The following is a 19,805-nucleotide window of genomic DNA, read 5'->3' on the forward strand; positions in this document are numbered from 1 at the left end:
CCCCTAATTTTTTTATTTTTTTTATTCATTTCCCCTATGTAAGATCCTTCACGTATCTCAGTATAGCTTTTCCCTTTCATTACCCTTTTCAATTAAAGAAAAAATACATAAGACTTGTATCAAAGAAAAAATAATACCTTGGATTTAGAGTTGACTCCTACCTATCAAACTCGCCTCGACCCACTATACATTACTGATCGATATGATCACTGATCCGAGAAATAATTGAATTTGAATGTATAAAATATTCGATCGGAAGAAAAACGTCGGGGGAATTCTCTTCGTCTATTATTCCGTCTATATGTTTTCTTTTTTTCAAATTACATGTTTATACATAGGTATAAAAAAGAACAAACGCCATAAGAAATACTTTAAATACTTCAATAATATTTTATATCGTGGGAAGATGATGGGTATATTATAAATTAAGTGATGTTACAGGTCAGTTGTGAAAATGAAAAGGAAAGCTTTATCTTAATCAATGATAAAGAAGAATTGGGTAAACATGATTGTTCCTAATTTTATTCAATTCCACACTGTAAAAACGCTGTTTAAAATTCTTAGGACGTTGTTTAAGCATGTCACTCTAACAACTACTGTTTAAACTTTTTAAACAGCTGTTTAATTTTTTTATAAAGTTGTTTAAACTTTTTAAACAAGTTGTTTAAAAACAACAAGCAATTAAAAAAAATCTAAACAACCTGTTGTTAAAGTGACAGGCCCAAACAACTTGCTATTTTTTTTTTACTGTGCAATAAAAACATTAAATGTCATAAAATCGTGACAATCTCGGTGAAACAGCAATTTATAAAGTTAGTTACATTTTATGTCTTTAAAGGGATGTTCCAGGCTGAAAATATTTATATCTAAATAAATATAGTAAAATTCACAACGCAAAATGCTGACGATTTCATCAAAATCTGATGAACAAATAACGAAGTAATTGAATTTTAAAGTTTATCAATATTTTGTGAAAACCGTTATAATGCACATCGTCATGAATTAGATGTGCTGATGATGCCACGCATCCACTTTCCTTTTTCTTATGTTATTACATGAAATCATAAGTGTTTCATTTTTTCATACATATGTAAATCTCCATTAGGATGAAATAAGTTGCGGCAATATATAACTAATGCACCTAATCAGTTACTAGTCTAGTTGTTTTATTTCATGGTAGAAAAAAAAATAATAAACTTAATTTTATATAATGAAATACAAAAAAAAACAAGTGGGGATATGACATCATCAGCCCACCTATAGTGAATATTCATAAAGACACGCCTATAGTACTGTTTCACCGGAGTATTAGCAGATTTCAAAATTCAATAACTTCGTTATTTGTTATCCGATTTTGATTTTCAGCATTTTGCTTTGTGAATTTTACACTATTTATTGAGATATAAATATTTCCTGCCTGGACCATCCCTTTAATGGTATATATACAATGTAAAAAATTTAAAAAAAAGATATGACATTATCGGAACTGTGGAGTCATAAAAAAACAGATGCATGAAATGTCAAGACGAGTAACCTTGTCATTCAATATCGAAACGATTATGTAATAATTGTCGAGCCTAATTTGAAAATATTATTTTTATTATATCAAAGAAATCCATATCGGCAGAAACCCACCAAACAATACCGGAAAGACAATCTTTGAGTACTTTTGATTACGTAATATTTCAGGTTTACAGTCGAAACACATAGATTGAATTTCAGATTATTCCACACAGTTGAATCATCTGTATCTAATGTTAAATCATAGTTACATCATTTCTATCGAGAAATACAATTGCCCCCTCCCCTCCTCGAACAACATAAATCATGCATTAAAATTTGAAGTTATTCAGAGTTATTGATAACTCTGAAGTTATTGATATAGCGCCAGCTACGATACTTTTCAGACATCTGTTTACGGAGCAACGACCGACGCCCAAAGACTTGAGCACCTGTCCAAAGCCTGTGTTTTCCGTTCTTTATTCCATAAACGATGGGTTAATTTAAGTTGAAAATCTTAGCGATGGGTGTAAAAGATGTCGGCCTCTTCAGACGGTCCAAGTATTGGTAATGGCACCAAGTTGGAGCCTTTATATCCCAGATCTACGCATGCACAAATTGCATATGAAGAATGCTTGCAGAACCAAATTGCACAGCTCCTCGCTGAAAATCATCGGGAGGCCGAGGAGATCGCGACTGGTGCCCGCCGCCGCTCCAGCAACGAGGGAGATGCTCGTTTGAAACAGACACCAAATGCCTTGACCTTGAGTTCATGCAGTTTAACCGCTGACGACGCTGTCAAATCAAAAGCACAAGATAGATCAACACGAAATGTACAAGGAAAAAAAAATTCGAAAGATGAACATAAATCAAGGCGTAGTCGAAGCGGGAGAAGGAAACGACGCCACAACATCTTGATGGTCAATATGACAAAAGCCAGATCAAGTGGAGAAGTGTTGCGAGTCAGTCTCAATGAATTAGGATGGCGATGGAAGGAGGTAAAGCAACCTAACGTTAATTTGCTTCTTGTGAAGGGGGTAATTTTCAATTATCTGTGTGTAGAGAAATACTGTAGGACACTAGCGGCAGTCCGACGGTCCCAGACCGGTAAAAATCGCTGTTGGGCCAGTAGATTTTCAGAAATTGGAAGATTTACTGGTCCGACATGACCAGTAAAAAATATCATTGTCGGGCCAGTAATTTTTCCAAAAATAGCAAGATTTAAGGGTCCGACATGACCAGTAATAAAAACCAATTTTGGGCCAATAACTTTTCCAGAAATGGTCAAATTCACAGCAAACCATTTCCCCCCGTTAAATTCTGCAATTCACACACAGAATACACACAGAATGAATCGCACGTACTATACAGCATGCATACAGTGTACATGTAGTCAGCCACACAATCCACATGGTGAATTCTCCACTGGCCGCACGAACGAAGCCTGGCTAAACTCTGGCAGAAATCTCTCACAGAACTGTCAAAATTCACGGTTCATACTCATGAAAGGCTCTTATAATGTCCATATTTCCTAAAAATTGGAGTAACTCTGTCATCTGTAAGCAGTAAAAGGGTAAATTTTCACTTCTGTTTGGTTCAAACAGATCGGGTCTCGGGTGGTATCGTCTGAATACATATTAGCCCCACATATGCATTTATGTGTGTGTTGATACACTTGGTTTCTGACTTTCTTTCGTAGCTATTTTAATTGAGCAAAAAAAGAAACATAAATTATTTATGATAATAGTTTTAGGTTTCTTCCTCTGTTTTCTTCCTTCCTTCTTTCTTTTCAATCTTTCTTTTAATTTTTTTTCTCTATTTCTTTCCTTCCTTCTTTCCTTCCTTCTTTCCTTCCTTCTTTCCTTCCTTCCTTCCTCCTTTCCTCCCTTCTTTCCTTTCTTTCTTTCTTACTTTCCTTCTTTCCTTCCTTCTTTCCTCCCTTCCTTCCTCCTTCCTTCCTTCCATCCTTTCTTTCCTTCCTTCTTTCCTTCCTTCTTTCCTTCCTTCTTTCCTTCCTTCTTTCCTTCTTTCCTTCCTTCTTTCCTTCCTTCCTTCTTTCCTTCCTTCTTTCCTTCCTTCTTTCCTTCCTCCTTTCCTCCCTTCTTTCCTTCCTTCTTTCCTTCCTTCCATCCTTTCTTTCTTACTTTCCTTCCTTCCATCATTTCTTTCTTTCTAACTTTCCTTCCTTCTTTCCTTACTTCTTTCTTTCCTTCCTTTCTTCCTTTTCTTCCTTCCATCCTTTCTTTCTGACTTTCCTTCCTTCTTTCCTTCCTTCTTTCTTTCCTTCCTTCCTCCTTTCCTTCCTTCTTTCCTTCCATCCTTTCTTACTTTCCTTCTTTCCTCCCTCCTTCCTTCCATCCTTTCCTTCCTTCCATCCTTTCTTTCTTTCTTACTTTCCTTCCTACTTTCCTTCTTTCCTTCCATCCTTTCTTTCTTTCTGACTTTCCTTCTTTCTTTCTTACTCTCTTCGTTTCTGTCTTGCTTTCTTTTTGTCCTTCATTACTTCGTTTTACGGGGGGGGGTCACGAAAGGCTAGAAAAATAAACTTGCGCCTTTTTTTAATGTTTTCTTTACTTTTTGGGACCAGTAGATTTTAGGTTCGGACCAGTAAAAATTTGAAAAACTGGGTATCTACTGGTCCGACATGAATAGGTTGGACCAGTAGAAAAAATGGGTTAGTGTGGAGCCCTGCTGTACCCATTACTGGTATTAACGGTAGGTAATCATCACTCACACATTGTACGAGGTTAGTATGTACTAACCTCGTACAATAGACCGTGTTTGACCCTGGATTTCGAAGTAGTCGGCAAACATCGCTTCATTGCTGAAGTAATATTTGCCGAAGCTCCTTCTCGCTACGCACCGGGGCTCTTGCCGGTAAGTAGCAATGGTTTGTTGAATATGAAAATAATAATAAAATAATAATCCGATAAAAAAAACACATTTTGCTTACCTCGGCCTCGAAAGTGACTTCGCTTGTCTCTTCCACGGAAATACAAGGAAGCCCGTTGGTGCATGGCGCTAATAATTTCACAACCTTGATTCAGCTCCTCGGTAATTTTATAACTGTATCTAAATTCTTTGAATGCGCAATCCTCATGATTAATTTACTAATTATGGGCACCAATTAATGAAATGCCTTCAAAAAACATAATTAATGATTATTATTGGTGATGATAACACTCATTTCCATTGATTTAAAAAGATGACTGATAAAAAAAAATGAAAATAATATACGTGCCTGGAAAGAAACCAGCAGTACAAGCTTTGACGAACGTCAATAATACGTATACGGTATACCAAAGTCTATACAATGAAAAGATTGGACACTTCACGGACTTTGCGTAATGCCTTGCGTCGATATGCGTGTAAAATAGTGTAGGTGCCTATTCTTTCCCTTGTCGTGTCTTTGATATGAATATAATCGCGCGCCCTCTTCAGGAGAAAATTGATATCAACGCTGACTGATTTCTATCTCCGTAAAATCTTCACTAAAGATCAAGAAAATATACATATTTTTAGAAAGAAACTTCAAGGAGAAGTCACGGAAGGATCTAAATGATTCGGTAAGTGTCATAGCAGGATGTGGAATATTTATTTATACATAATATTTTATGTGGGCAAAAGCCCACTGTATTTTGGAAGTGTAGTTGTGTGTCGCGTGCGTATGACTGATAATCCTTCGCTCGCGAGACGATATGAACCCATGGGTGGGTAATCATGGCCTATTTGGCATAAGAAAAATGGGGGCCTTTGGGGGAACTAAAAAAGGTTTTTATTTTGCCTTAGTTTGGGGCAATTGAGGAAGTAGATCCAAACGTTAACTTTTCCTAAAGGTAGGGGCCTATGGCTATGCTTAAAGGTCAAGTCCACCCCAGAAAATTGTTGATTTGAATCGATAGAGAAAAATCAAACAAACATAACGCTGCAAATTTCATCGAAATGGGATGTAAAAAAGAAAGTTATGGCATTTTTAAGTTTCACTTATTTTTCACAAAACAGTTAAATGCACAACTCAGTGATATGCAAATGAGAGAGTCGATGTCCATCACTCACTATTTCTTTTGTTTTTTATTTGAATAATACAATATTTCAATTTTTACAGATTTGAAAATAAGGATCAACTTAACTTTACATTAGCTGTTGAAATAATGGTAATTCCACATGTTTCAGGGAGAAATAAAAATTTGTTGAACTTGGCAAGGAGGAAAAAATTAGAATATTTCATATAATAAAAATAGTGAGTGGGTGACGTCATCAGTCTGCCAATTTGCATACCGACCAGGATGTGAAATTAAGCAAAAGTTTAAAATGTCATAACTTTCTTATTATCCATCCGATTTTGATGAAATTTTCAGTGTTATGCTTGTTGGATTTTCCCCTTTTTTTAAATCAACTTTTTGTTGGGATGGACTTGTCCTTTAAATAAGTAATAGGTACCAACGTTGGGATACAGAGGGGCAAATAAGTTACAAAAGTGTATAACTTTATGCCTACGTCCAAGATAAATGGATTTTCAAAGACAACTATTTTTCATTCATTTGTCATTGTCAAAATATTCAGATAATTGTTAGACGTAGAATCTACATCGTAATTGAAAGATTTTACATAGACCCCCTAATGTCATTAATCATGTGTTGTGTGAGAAAAAGATGAATCATACAATGAATGCTAGATCATGACCACATATTTTAGTTCCTGTGTCTACACATGGACTAGCTACTAGCATGTCTGTCGACGCATGTACAGAAGAAGAATGAAGTTAGATCCAATATTATTACAAGATGTATATTAGTAAAATTTTAATGTTAAATATGTCTCAACAAATGAGAATAAATGTACACCTGATACATGTAGATGTTTGTTAAAAAAAGTTCTCTATCCTAGTTCTATGGATACATAGGATTTGATCTTCATGCATGGCTTTTCGATATGCAGTCATGAGTCATTGTTTTGAAAGATATTTGTTCAGTGTGTTGATCTCGAAGAAAAATGATTGCATAACAATGCAGATACAAAGGTTTATATCTGAGTGTGTTTAATTCCCCAAGAAAACTTGACAATTTATAATCTCCCTTTAAGCAATGATCAAGGTGTCCTTTCTCCTTCTCTTCTGTTTAATAGTCAAGCGGCATTCAGAGGGTACCTTGTGATCTATTCTGGAATGGAGTATCTTTCTTTGATTGTGAAAATAAACCCCTTGGAGGAATGGTCAATAAATTCCCAGGTAAGAGGAAAAAATTGTTTTGGTGAAGTGAATTGGAGATGTTGGTGGAAGGGGTTGAGAAACATTGTAGGCTCAATCTTCGGCCAAGTCTTCATACACATTTTTTTTTTAATGAGACTTTCTCTTCAAACCAGTTCCTGGGTGCTGAGAATTTTAGAATGGAGCAGGGTTATTTTGTTATGCAGTGCCGATTGAATCTGGATTTCCAGACTGTTGTTCTTGATTAATCATTACGGATCTGGGCCCCATCTTACAAATAGTTATGATTGATCCAGTCAATCGTAACTCTGTGGAAATCCATCAGTGTCAGAATTTTTCCTACATGTACAGGAAATTTGCAAAATGTCCATTGTAAACAAAGGCAGACACACCAAATTGTCAAACAATTTATGAATGTACATTCATATCTAGAAAATTTTTTAAACTAACATACATTTTAGATGTTGATGGTCGTCCATAGTTGTGGTTGATTGGACCAATTTCAACTCTTTGTAAGACGGGGGCCCTGTTCTACTACTTGTTACGCACAATCAGTTAATCAGTAATGAGCACAAATCTGGAGTGTATGTGAACATAGCAATTGGTGCTAGTTGTAGTTTAAAGGTTTGTGTGTTCAATTCAAGGTTTAAACTGAGTAAAGTGAAGTGTGTTTAATTGCTACATGTTTAATGTGCATTTTAATATTTCCTGTTTCTTAGGTCTGTTAGAACTTGTACGCAAGGCCCAACTCTCGAAACTACTGCATCAAATGAGGCAGCTATTCCCTGATGAATACAGCTTCTACCCACGGACCTGGATCCTTCCAGAGCAGTATCATATTTTCTGTGCAGAGGTCTCCACCTTCATTCAGAAGTACCCCAGAGCTAAGCCAGTCTTCATTGTCAAACCAGATGATGGTTCTCAGGTAAGGCTGGTCTTCTTTCTTCCTTTGTTTAAAATCCATGTATCTAAGACCTTGAATAACTTGCGTCTTAAAGGGGAAGTTAACCCTGAAGAAAGTTCTGCTGTAAAAATGAGAGAAAAACATGATAAAAATAATGATGAAGGTTTGATGAAAGTACATCAGAGATTAGTTTTTTTATCTGTGACGTCATATACGAACAGCTCCTCCATTGCATGAGTTTCAATTTTACTAAAGCACAAAAATATCCAAGGCTAGTGAGAGATACCAATCAATATATCCATGGCCTGCAAGTAATTTTCAAATTTTTAATCTCCATTTGTCTCTATTGATCTATTGTAAATTGGTAATAGGCAATTGTGATAGGCAATAGCTCATTTGGTATAGCAATCATCTGGTTTTCAATTTACTTGGAGTTTATAACCAAGTTGATTTACTTTAGTAGGCATTAGGCATTGGACACTGTAAAAGTTCCCTTTAAACTGAAAGTCAACAATCCTGTGGTTACCTATTAATTCTTTTTTTTTTTCAGGGGGATGGCATCTACCTAATCTCCAACCCTCATCATATGTCCACTACTGGCCTCACCAAACCGGCGGTCGTCCAGGAGTACGTACCAAGGCCCCTTCTCCTAGAGCACCTGAAGTTTGATCTACGCATCTACGTTCTCCTAGCTTCCATCGACCCACTCAGGATATACATCTGCAAAGAAGGCATGGCTCGGTTTTGCACCATCCCTTACCAGGAACCAACAACGCGTAACCTCCACGTCACTTACATGCACCTGACAAACTACTCCCTCAATAAATTCAGCACCAGCTTCGTGCACACGGATGCGACGGATCGGGGAAGCAAGCGAACCATGACCAGTGTGTTTGGTACTTTGGCAAACAGGGGCTTGGATACGCCCCGTATGTGGGAAGAGATTCAGGAGTTGGTAGTCAAGACCATCACGGCCATGCTTCCTGATCTTCGGGTTGTATGGGAAGCCGAGTTACCTCCAAAGAGATCAAATCCATCATGTTTTCAGGTGATCTTACTTTCTCAAGTATTTCATCATCGAATATTAGAATTAAGTAGTCCTGAGCTAGATCACTCAGTCTACCAGTGCCTGACTAATGTTGCCAGTCACCAGTATAATTTCCTGACTGCTGATGACAATTAACCGGTTCAAATATTGAATTTCCTCAAAGTGTCATATTGTATTACATTTCTGTTTTCTTCTAAAATTATAGTGGTTCTGACTCTTGCCTTATAATCCGAGGATAGTGTGTTCGAATCCCACCATGGCCTAACGTCCTTTAGCAAGACGTCAATTTTCCACTCTCCACCCAGGGGAGAAATGGATACCCAGTAAGATGCAAAAGCTTTTGTAGTATGCTTAGCAATTGAGTCTTGGTACTCTTGTTAAAATGCTCCCGAGGGAGTGGAGAAAGTGCATACTTTAAGTGCGGGCATCTCAGGATCCGGGATGATAATATATCTGTAAAGCGCTTAGATACGTTGCTCCGGGGTACTAAGCACTATTAGCAGAATATTATGATTAAGTCCATGGTAAATCATGCACAAAATGTTTAGGGGGAAAAAAGCCATTTGAAAATTTGATTGTATGGTTACAGAGCTTAGTCTTGATAACACTCTGATAAATTTATTCTTTCTTCCAGATCCTTGGATTTGACATTCTTCTGACAAGCAAACTAAAACCAATTTTACTGGAGGTCAATGCCAATCCTAGCCTGAGACTAGACTTTGAGCATCACCTTCCAAATGGTCTAGTCGAGATCCTACCCAGTCCGGTAGACGAAGAGATCAAGATTCCTCTCATTACCGATATACTCAGACTCCTTAGACCAGGGAAGTCCTCCAAGAATCCTAAGTAAGATCCTCATCCTTATTTCATTGGCCCAGGTTTTCAGAATCACATGCTGAAAATTTTCCTCTACAAATTTATCGGACGGAGTGAGACATACACGGTTTCTCTTCCTAATGTATAATCAATAATATCTAAACTTTTTAGACAAAATTGAAGTCATTAACTTTAGTAAAATGTGGCGGCAGATCATGTGGTTGCCTAACTTAGCGACATATAAACATAGAGACCATGTCAGCTGGTAGAATTTTTAGAAGTATGGTGGTTCCCTATCACAAAAGTCATTGAAATTTTTTATTAATATTGGACCACTTGGCTTATAATGCTGTGACCCTTCCTGTCTGACCTAAAGTATTGCAATTAAGATTGAATTGGCATTAGGATTTTTTTTTCAATCCTGGACAAAGTTGGTAAATTTTGAATCAAATCGGTCTAAACAATGGTTTGCAAGTTTAACAGTCCATTCTATAAAGATTACTGTATTTCAAGAAAATTGTCATGAGGTTAAAGTAGACAACCGAAGAATCAAAAGTATTTTATAATGACTTTTTTTGGTCATCATTGTAAAGGGGAAGTATTACTAATCAGATATATAACTTCACCTTTTAAAATAGTGATTAGAGTTTGCAGAAATCAGCTCTCAAAAATGACTTATTTTCATGGCATATTTCTGCCTTCGTCCGTCCTCTGGCGAGCTCCAGCTGAGTGACGTCACACCACGAGCAGTGAGCAGCTGAGCTGACAGCAGCCCATTGAAGACGATCTTTCCAATCAGTGTTTTTTGCTCTTAGAATAGTTTATTCCTCTCAAGATTGGTCTTATTACATAGATAAAAGTTTGAATTTTCTGAACAGTAAAATGAAATGCACATTTAACATATTTTGGTAACCGATATTTAGCTTAGAAAAAATTATTTGTTTTCAAGAAATATACGTGAATAAACAAAGCATATTTTCACTTAGAAATCATGCCTGCACCACATTGATATTATTATCAATATAAAGCATAGACATTCGTCTTCACAACTGAATAAAAATTATGAAATTTAATTACGTAGCAAGTTCAGGAACCACAAAAAAACACGGCAATATATGATCGCGAAATGATTGGAATTGCAGTTGGATTGCCGAAGCACTGCGAGGCAACAGCAGCGAACACACTTTGTTCATATATCGTTATGAACACGGTCCATAGAAAGTCATAGTCTGTGGACAAATCTGTTCGCACGAAGGTTTTTATGAGTGCGGGGATCCTGGTTCGAAACTCTTTGATTTTTTTTTGTTCTGGATTTTTTTTATAAATTATGTTCCTTCCCCATTCCTATCAGCTCTTTTTTCTCTTTTTATTTTCATGTGAGATTCTACTCAGTCCTGTATTTATTAAATCTTACTTCTTAATTGCTGCTTTTGATTTTCAAGTTCTTGATTAGATTCTCTACTTATATTATTTGGGCAGCAACTCACTCACTCACTGACTGGAGTGGAGCAACACAATGACGACTGCAGTGGACAAAATTGGTCTTTACAGTCCACAATTCAATAAAAACGGGCAAAGGAACACAGTTCTGATTCACGTTTGGTCTGAAGTTGTCGAAAACAGAAATTGAATATCACATTACATGAAGAAAACGGTAAATTCGGAAGATATTGAACAGGTCAGTAATGTGATTCAGTGCATGATGCACAGAGAGATGATGAGCACGTCGATTGTGTGACGTCATTATTCTCGACCGTTTTCGGCTGCGTGATTGTCGGTCTGGGGGGCTGAGAAGGGTGTCTAACAATTTCATTTCTTGCATTTCCACGACATCTATAAGACTTTTTAGTGACATATTTGTGTATAAAAAGACAATACCTTTCCATCCATATATAATTTGTCTATAATCATCACTTTCGTGAAATTTTCTTCGTGTGTCTACTTTAAGAACATAGTGAAATATGGGGACACTGGTAATTTCATTATATTTTCTAGATTTATCAAATCTCACACTTGAAGAAAAATCAAACCAATGTTTTATCTAATCTTGCAAGAGAGTAGGGTCCTATTTTCTTACAGGAGCATAGCGTCCATCATGGCTGCTAAACCTGACGATCTCCCAGAATTTGTACTATTGTCTTACAGGAGCACAGCATCAATTTGTACTATTGTCTTGTAGGAGTGCAGTGTCCATCACAGCTGCCAAACCTAATAATCTCCCCAAATTTGTACTATTGTCGTACAGGAGCACAGCATCCATCATGGCTGCTAAACCCGACAATCTCCCCATAATCGTACTATTGCCTTGTAGAAGCGCAGCGTCCATCACGGTTGCTAAACCGAACAATTCCCCCAAATTTGTATTATTGTCTTGCAGGAGCGCAGCGTCAATCATGGCTGCTAAACGTAACCAGATACCAGTTGTCAGTCTTGATGTAGGAGACGTCCCGAACCATCGGCTTGATGAACCAACCTCTGAGGACGAGGAAGACCCTCTTTACGACTCCTGCTTAGAGGAGATATGGCCACGGAAGTTCGGTACCAATTACGAGCACCTGCGCATCATGGAACGTGTGGCTGTCTTCTTCAATCTCTTCCTCGGGGTGCGAGGGGCGCATCGTATGGGGGCTACTGGATTCAGAACATTCTGCAGGTAACCGATTTTCGATGATTTCAGTCAGTGTTGTAGTCAAGGCCTAAATCCTCAAAGCCAATACTAAGGCTGCAACCCCAAGTCCAGGACATGCTTAAGGTCAAAGACTTGGGGAAAAAATAGGCCTTAATAATATGTTTAAGGCCAGGGCCAAGGCAGTAAAACGTCAAGGCCAAGGTTTTGAAAAATAGGCCCTAATGTCCTTTAAGACCGTGGCCTAGATTGTAGATTGAGGCGTCACAACACGGGAGGGGGGGGCAAACAAACACCAAGCATGCTCACCAAAATTGAAATTGATTGGTGTTGGTCAGTGTTTGTTATTAAGGTCAGAAAACCAGCTTGTAACCCAACTTGAGCCCATGTGGAAAGTTCTACAATGAAATTTCCACCATTGGAAAGTCACTGGCAACAAATCTGGTGTTGGTATTGACAAAGCTCAATGTGAAGCAAGATCATTATTGGCACTTTTTAAGTGCACACTCTTTTGTTGAAGATTTATAGGATCAACAGAATAACTTTGAATTCCCCCGAAACCACCTCAAATACAACTCCAGTTTTTCATCATATGAAATATGATTTGAGGAGCAAAGAAGGGTTGATAACTTCTCATTGAACCTCCCACCTTTATAACTTTTCTCCAATATGAAGTCGTTTTCGTAAAGTAAATAGCTTTCAAAAATCATATCACTAGATTATCTATTCGAGTACTTTTGTTACAGGTCTTCATTAAACTGTTTTTTTTTGGGGGGGGCATCGTCTTCAAATTCTTCCCTTCAATAGTTAATAGTTATTTTATAATCTTTCATAATCAGTTATTTTTTTATTTTGTCTAGTTTTCTTGGAAAATATGTAAAAATTATATCTTCATATGTTGGTGACAGCCTTTGCTAAAGATACCAGTCAGATCCTATAATGTATACACGCTTAACAAGTCTATATCAGATAAGATCATCTTAATTTGTTTTGTATTTTACTAGAAAATGTAAGCTATGTGGAGGTGGGTTTTCAACCGCTGCTGCCGATATCATGTACATTGATGTAGCTCGTCGTTGGAACGAACGAACCTGTGAGGGCGTCGCTGCCGGGATGTGCTTCGGTGCTTTCCTGGAGGCCTTCTTCCTGATAGCCAAGCGGAAGATGAGGGGCGACACCCTTTGCGAACGGGTGGTAGCCCTCGTGGAGCACTGCGAGGTCAACTTGAAGGACAATCAAGACTGGCAACCCAAGAAACCACTCCCGCATCGCCGTCTTGGCCGACCGTCCATGGCAGGACGCACTCTGGCACAGAAAAACAGCTCAGAGAATTGAAAGGCAACTACCACCTATGTGCTTTAATTGTGCTCAATGTTTAGAACCACAAGGACGTGTTTCTATTCTCCTTCCCCTCCCTTCTGAGAATTTTGTTGTTTAATTGAAGCAATGATAAAGAGAGAATTCCTGGAGAAACTGAATAAGGAAAGGAGGAGCTAATGGAAGGATCCCATTCCCAGCACATCCTCCCTTCGTCCCCTCACTAGAAGTGTTGGTAATCTTCTGGGTGGAAACAAAACTCATCTGACCTTCCCCAACCCCCACCCCACCCTCCACTTGATATTTGATGTTAGTGGGTAGGTGAACTCAGTCCTTGAAAAAAAGAAGCCATGTTGTTTCTGGTATTCATGAATTAATACTTGTGTTATCATAGGGGTGTAAGTCGTTTCATTCTATTTGTCTTCTCACCTTGTCGATGCAAGAGTGGCCTTGCTGCTCGAAAATATGTGATTAAACTCGCTTATTGTTATTTGGAAAACAAACTCATGTTTTATTTTAAGTATTCATAGGACAGATATGTTGTAAGGTCATTTTGTGAGATTCTCTTTTAGAAAGTGATCGAAGGAGTTAATTGAATTTTTGGTGCTTTGTGTTTAATGTGCAATGTATAACTAGCATTATCTGTATTATTGCATGTTGTGCCATTTTATTTTTGATGTATTTATCAAAATTATGTTGCACTGCCTCAAAGTCATGTTGACTTAAATTTCTTTCAAAGTTTGGTGAACCAAGTTGACCTTGGAAAACCAATAGTAATTCAAATTCAGAAAAGAGGTCTACAGGTGCATGTGTACTTGTCAAAATTATAGTATTTTTTTTAGAAGTTGGGTGCACCCATTTAAGTCAAAACATGATCAAGTATTAGTTTTGGTCAGAGCAAAACTTATGTTACTCTAACATTTTTCTTGTTAAACCTATATGTTCTTTATTCAATGTTTCCTTAGAAACAGTTTTGTTGTGTTTTTGGTGTTTATGTCCTAGATTTTAATTTCCTACCAGTATGCAAGATTGTAAGGTATTTATCACATATTATGAATCTCAGAAGTATCAACTCCAAACCGCATGTAGGATGCCGCCCCCCCCCCCCTCCATCATGCATTGTTCCATGGGTAACAATGTGTAGTGATTTGAAAATTAAAACCTCAGATTTTTCCATTCAAATTGGCAAATTTTGAAAATTAACTTTACGGCATGTAATTGCAAATTCCTATATGAATTTGTACATGAAAATCAAAGGGAAAACGCAGACCTAAAATTTATTTTTAATGAATAAGAATTATGAAGTCAATCTGAAGAAAAAATCTGATCAAAGATACCTTCCATATAATTCTTTCTCATAAATGGTTATTTGGATGCAAAATACTGTGTTAATTTTAATAAATTGAATATAGATGCTTGATGTTTTAATGAGCACCTTTCCACTGTGATGTGCTTTGGTTTTGATACGGGTTGATGGACTTACACTTTTTAAAACATAGTTTAATCACTTGAGCTTAAGAAAGGTTTATGGTATTTGTGGTAACAGGAACGAATGCAGTGTATTCTGAATGGGTCGTGCACGAAGGAAGCTTATGATCAGTGACTAGGTAACATCTTGAATATTTCTTTTACAACTGCAGGTTGAAACGGATCTGCACTGTAGAAATCGTAATTCTACCAAAATTTCTAATTCATTCCAACTTCCAGTTATAAGAAGCTGTTTATTAAATATGAAAACCACTGGCATTCTCAGTTGAAGTCTGGAGTTAGATTTATACATGTTTATAAAGAGTATTTGTTGATTTTAAGTTGGAACTTTGGTGTGGAAAAGGGGAAATGGAAGTGCAATCTAATGAACTTAATGCTAATGAAAATGCAAGATCTTTGTGTTTCATTGTAAAGTATTTTCTGATAATTTTTATACTCCTTTGAAAGTTTATGTTCTATGTTCTTTAATTTTCATTTGTTGATATTATATTCTCACAATTGACGTCAATGATGTATTGTCATAGAAATGATTGTTCATTTAACCCTAAAAACTGGGCTATTTCAAAAAGACATCAGCCCCCCCCCCCCCCCTTATGATCTCGGCCATCAATAGCATAACAACGAAAATCAGCATGCATGTTGCCCATGTAAATATCTACAAAATTGTACAATCAAATTCTTCAAAAAATCTCATGAATAATTGATTAAGCTGATTTATGTGTTAAATGAACTAAAAATTAACTGAAGTCCCTAAAATGCTAATCATTTTTGTTCACAGGCTCGATAAGATTCTGATCAAATTTATTTGTTTTGTCTTGTTCTTTCTGGGACTTTATTCTGACCATAAAAAAGATTAAATTAAATAAGTTTCATCAGTAAAAGGAGAAATAATGATACACTAATGAATTTTTGCTAAAAACACTTTGCATTGGATTTTGTACACAAATTCATGGTTTTGAGCAATTTTAGGTCTGCAAGCACTTAATACGAAATGTTGTGTAATTTCAAAACTGTGTACTCCGGGGGTCGCAGTTTTGGTCTCAAAACTTGTGCAAGAATTGGAAGTAAAAAGTCAGTGAGTGACGCGGTCAGAAAAAATTTGCGTGGCAGATTTATCACGAAAATGTTTAGGGGGCTTATTAGAGTGAATTATTAGGGTGAAGCTTCAGTTACATGTAAGTGATAAAACTCAGCAACATTTTCTAGGGTTATCAGATCAGCCTTCAGTTGTTTCTTTATAATGTGATGTTGAATTGTAATCACCAAATCTTTATCCGTACACGTATGTATCCTTGTATTACCTGTGACAACAGTAAAATTAATGTAGTACATGTAGCGTATCAAAAAACCCATATTTTGAACGAATGTAGTGCTGCTTTGAGTATACACGGAGACTGGTTCAGTAGAATCCAACCCCTACTTGTTTTCCCAATGAATAAAGGTCAAGTCCGTTCTGAACAATAAGTCGGTTTGAATTAAAAGAAAAAAATCAAGATAATCGTCAAAAAGACATCGCATCAAATAACTCAAGGGTTTTAGAGATTGCTATACAGTTTTAGAAAAGGGATATTGAAATGTGAAATATCTCAATATTGTTATTCTACATCGGTGTATTATGCACTTTATGTAGTGAAATATGTTACTATTACTTATTCCCAAATGATGGAATAATGTAACTTTAGATATGGGAATGGAACAATATGACGTAAAAGAGAAAGAACTTGATACAATAATTCAAAGATTTTATTTGGTTGATAGAAACAAATTTAACCATGTTTAATAGTGTAATTTTTTTCATCTTTTTAAGTTTTTCAAGGAAAGAAATTATTTCAGAAACAATTATCTTAATGAAAAAATACCAATGTGGATATTATTTTATGTATGTACCTCTTGATCTGATGTTTTAATTTATTAAATAACATTCTATTGGTGCTGAATAATGTAACTCAAAACTTGTGTGTTAAAAGCCAATGTAATTTATGATGCTACCAAGTGCTACTCAAACTATTTTTCTCTTTGTATTGTCATTCATTCACTATTGCATGATGATTATAAATCATGCTTGTTTTAATGATTCAGACCTGACCCAGAAGTGATATTGACAAATCATTCAAATCTACAGCTTACTAAATACAGCAATATGCATTTTCACTACTTACCAGCTGAGTATTTTGCTTAAGAATAGCTCCAATTATTGGGCTTCGAAAATTTGTTTTATTATACTTTTACTTTTCACTGGCCTCAAGGCCATGACGTCATGTTGTGTTAGAAGCATTGTGATTCCATAGGTTGTTCGCCATAAAAAAGTGGGTGATTTTTCTGCTTTTCAGATTCTGCATTTTATTTTTACTTCTGTCCTAAAGAGATGTCATAAATATTATTTTTCCTGCAAGGTTGATTTAATGAAATCTCAGAGTTTTTTTTTGTATTGCAGTATTCTTAAACTGGCAGTTTCCCCCAATTCTATCTGCATTCGGATGATGTGTAAAAACTTTTCCTGACATAGCAAGTCAGGCCCAACAAGAGCCAAAAAAAAATCTTATTAACTTAGTGTTTTATCTTTTATACATTCAAACGTTTGGCATCACAACCCTCCTGACACAATTTTATGTTACATAATAGACCAGTTCCCAGTTACTTCATGGACAATTTTGGTCAAATGACCTTTCATTTCTTTCATTATGATAGGCAGATTTCAAAGCAAGATATTACGTAAGCTTGTCTTACATAGCAGGATGAAGCAATTGAATAGACCAGGGGCCCGTTGCATATAACTTTTTACCTGAGAAAACTCAGGTTGTTTTTACCGGAGTTTTTGCCCTATGTTAAAGTCAACGGCAGAAATCAGACTAACCTTAGTTTTCAGTTTTTACCAGAGTTTTCTCAGGTAAAAAGTTTTATGCAACAGGCCCCAGGTGACTAGAATAGCACACCAATGAACACTTTATGAAGGTATTTGTTGCATTCCTACTTTGAATGCATATCATAGCATGTTGCAAAATGTACTTGGCAAACTGTGAAATACCAGTCGTTCGTGGACGCATTGTTTTTTTTTGTGGACGTAAATGAAAATCACACTTCGATAGAATATGTGAATAATCAAGACATCAAAGTTGGTGCTTATCTCATTAGATTTTATACCACCATGTCACTTTAGTACAAATGACCTTCCTGTGATCATGGGTAGAATCTTGATCATGCGCAGAAAGGAACTACGAACTGGCTCATTCAGCTGTTAAGAAGCTCATTTTGTCCTATTGTTGTTAACCCTTTAAGTTGAGTTTTTCTTAAGCAATATATATTCAGCTATCAAGGGTTTAATATGCATAAAGCTTACATTTTTAAACCATGTAGCTCACATATTTCCCATTGGTCAATTTCACTTTTAGGTCTGGTCAGAGTCTTAGATGAGGCTGTGTTGTTTTTTTCTGTAAAATGCAAATTTGATTCATGTATGTCTTATTACATTTCATGCGATATTTCAAACTTATATCAATGAATATTTCTATATTTTGTAAACTTTCTAACAAAATACTTTTTTCCTATAATGTCCACCTGCCACTGCATTGAATGTTTGTATATATGAGTGAGATTATTCTTCATTACATGCAATCTATTTTTACAGATTTGGTATTGAAAGTCTATTTATGGTGAAAGGCATTGGAATAAATGGTCATCTCAAGTGAACATCTGTTTGATCTTTATTTTGTGCAATACTTTTTTTGTATGATTTACAACATCTATGGTGTCTGCATTGCCACTGAAAACCATTGCTATGCTCATTTGGGGAGATGACTTTATGTCTCAATCGATATCACATTCTCCTTCAAAGAGGAAAACATACAATTTCCTCTTTAATGCTACCAAATTAAAAAAAAATAATAATACAGGTGAACTTGCGCTTGCTGTAAAAAAATTCCATGAATAATTCCAAGTTTTGATCCCAAGTTGTAGCTTTTTCAAACCAGATTATCAAAACAAATAATGTCCCTCTTTTGAATGGAAAAGATTTATTTGGTCCCAAAAGTTTTGGCTTTGGCTGTCTGTAGTAACTAATATAATTTTCTTTTATAAAGATAGTAATGATGATGATAATGATAATAGTAACTACTAATCATTTATGTCTCACCTGCATAGAAGAGTGAGACTATAGGCGCTGCTTTTCCGATGGCGGCGGCGACGTCAACACCAAATCTTAACCGAAGGTTAAGTTTATGAAATGATAGCATAACTTAAAAAGTATATGGACCTAGTTCATGAAATTTGGCCATAAGGTTAATCAACTATTACTGAACGTCCTGCCTGAGTTTCAGGTGACATAACCAAGATCAGAGGTCATTTGAGGTCAATGAACTTTGGCCATGTTGGGGGTATTTGTTGAATTACCATCATAACTCTGTAAGTGTATTGGTCTAGTTCATAAAACTTGGACATAAGAGTCATCAAGTATCATTGAACATCTGCTTGATGAGAGTCTTATTTTTTTCAATGCTAATGTTTCGCTTATGTTTTTAAGTTCCGAAACAGGACTTGATAGATTGGTACATTATGTTGTACATGTGTTAGGCAATTTTTAGCCTCTTTGTTTCATACGTCTCTTAGGTTTGTTTTACACATCTGAGGCCAATTTCATAAAGAGTTGCAACTGATGTAACTTTGCAATTATGGCAACTACCATGGCAACAGGGCTCAGCAGCCAATCAAAATCAAGGATACCATGGTAGTTGCCATAATGGCAAAGCAACAACAGTTGTAACTCTATATGAAATGGTCCCCTGGTCTCCAGTTTTGTTAATCTTTGGCTAAGAAACAGGTCCAGAACAATAACAAGATGAGCCAAAAGGATAGATATAAAACAATTATTCTCCGATATTTTAATTCTTGATGTCCTGTAGTTTAA

The 19,805-nt window shown here is 36.2% G+C and overlaps 1 protein-coding gene across 1 annotated transcript; it reads left to right on the forward strand.

The window, feature by feature from the left end:
• Positions 1 to 1,893: 1,893 nt before the first annotated feature.
• Positions 1,894 to 17,378, forward strand: LOC121428508 (tubulin polyglutamylase TTLL11-like). Its single transcript, XM_041625167.1, has 7 exons — positions 1,894 to 2,498; positions 6,625 to 6,727; positions 7,426 to 7,631; positions 8,161 to 8,658; positions 9,293 to 9,504; positions 11,852 to 12,127; positions 13,105 to 17,378. Exons 1-7 carry the CDS (start codon positions 2,037 to 2,039, stop codon positions 13,433 to 13,435), a joined length of 2,088 nt encoding a protein of 695 aa, XP_041481101.1. The 5' UTR covers positions 1,894 to 2,036; the 3' UTR covers positions 13,436 to 17,378.
• The last annotated feature ends 2,427 nt before the right edge of the window (positions 17,379 to 19,805 follow it).

Source organism: Lytechinus variegatus, chromosome 15 (assembly GCF_018143015.1).
Source record: "Lytechinus variegatus isolate NC3 chromosome 15, Lvar_3.0, whole genome shotgun sequence".
Classification (NCBI taxonomy): Eukaryota; Metazoa; Echinodermata; class Echinoidea; order Temnopleuroida; family Toxopneustidae; genus Lytechinus; species Lytechinus variegatus.

What these genes read in the sequence shown, in the direction of transcription:
- LOC121428508 (XM_041625167.1), top strand. Translation starts at nt 2,037, where the DNA reads ATGTCGGCCTCTTCAGACGGTCCAAGTATTGGTAATGGCACCAAGTTG. An exon ending in AACCAGATGATGGTTCTCAG is followed by an intron (nt 7,632 to 8,160) that starts GTAAGGCTGGTC and finishes TTTTTTTTTCAG; the next exon opens with GGGGATGGCATCTACCTAAT. An exon ending in CAAATCCATCATGTTTTCAG is followed by an intron (nt 8,659 to 9,292) that starts GTGATCTTACTT and finishes TCTTTCTTCCAG; the next exon opens with ATCCTTGGATTTGACATTCT.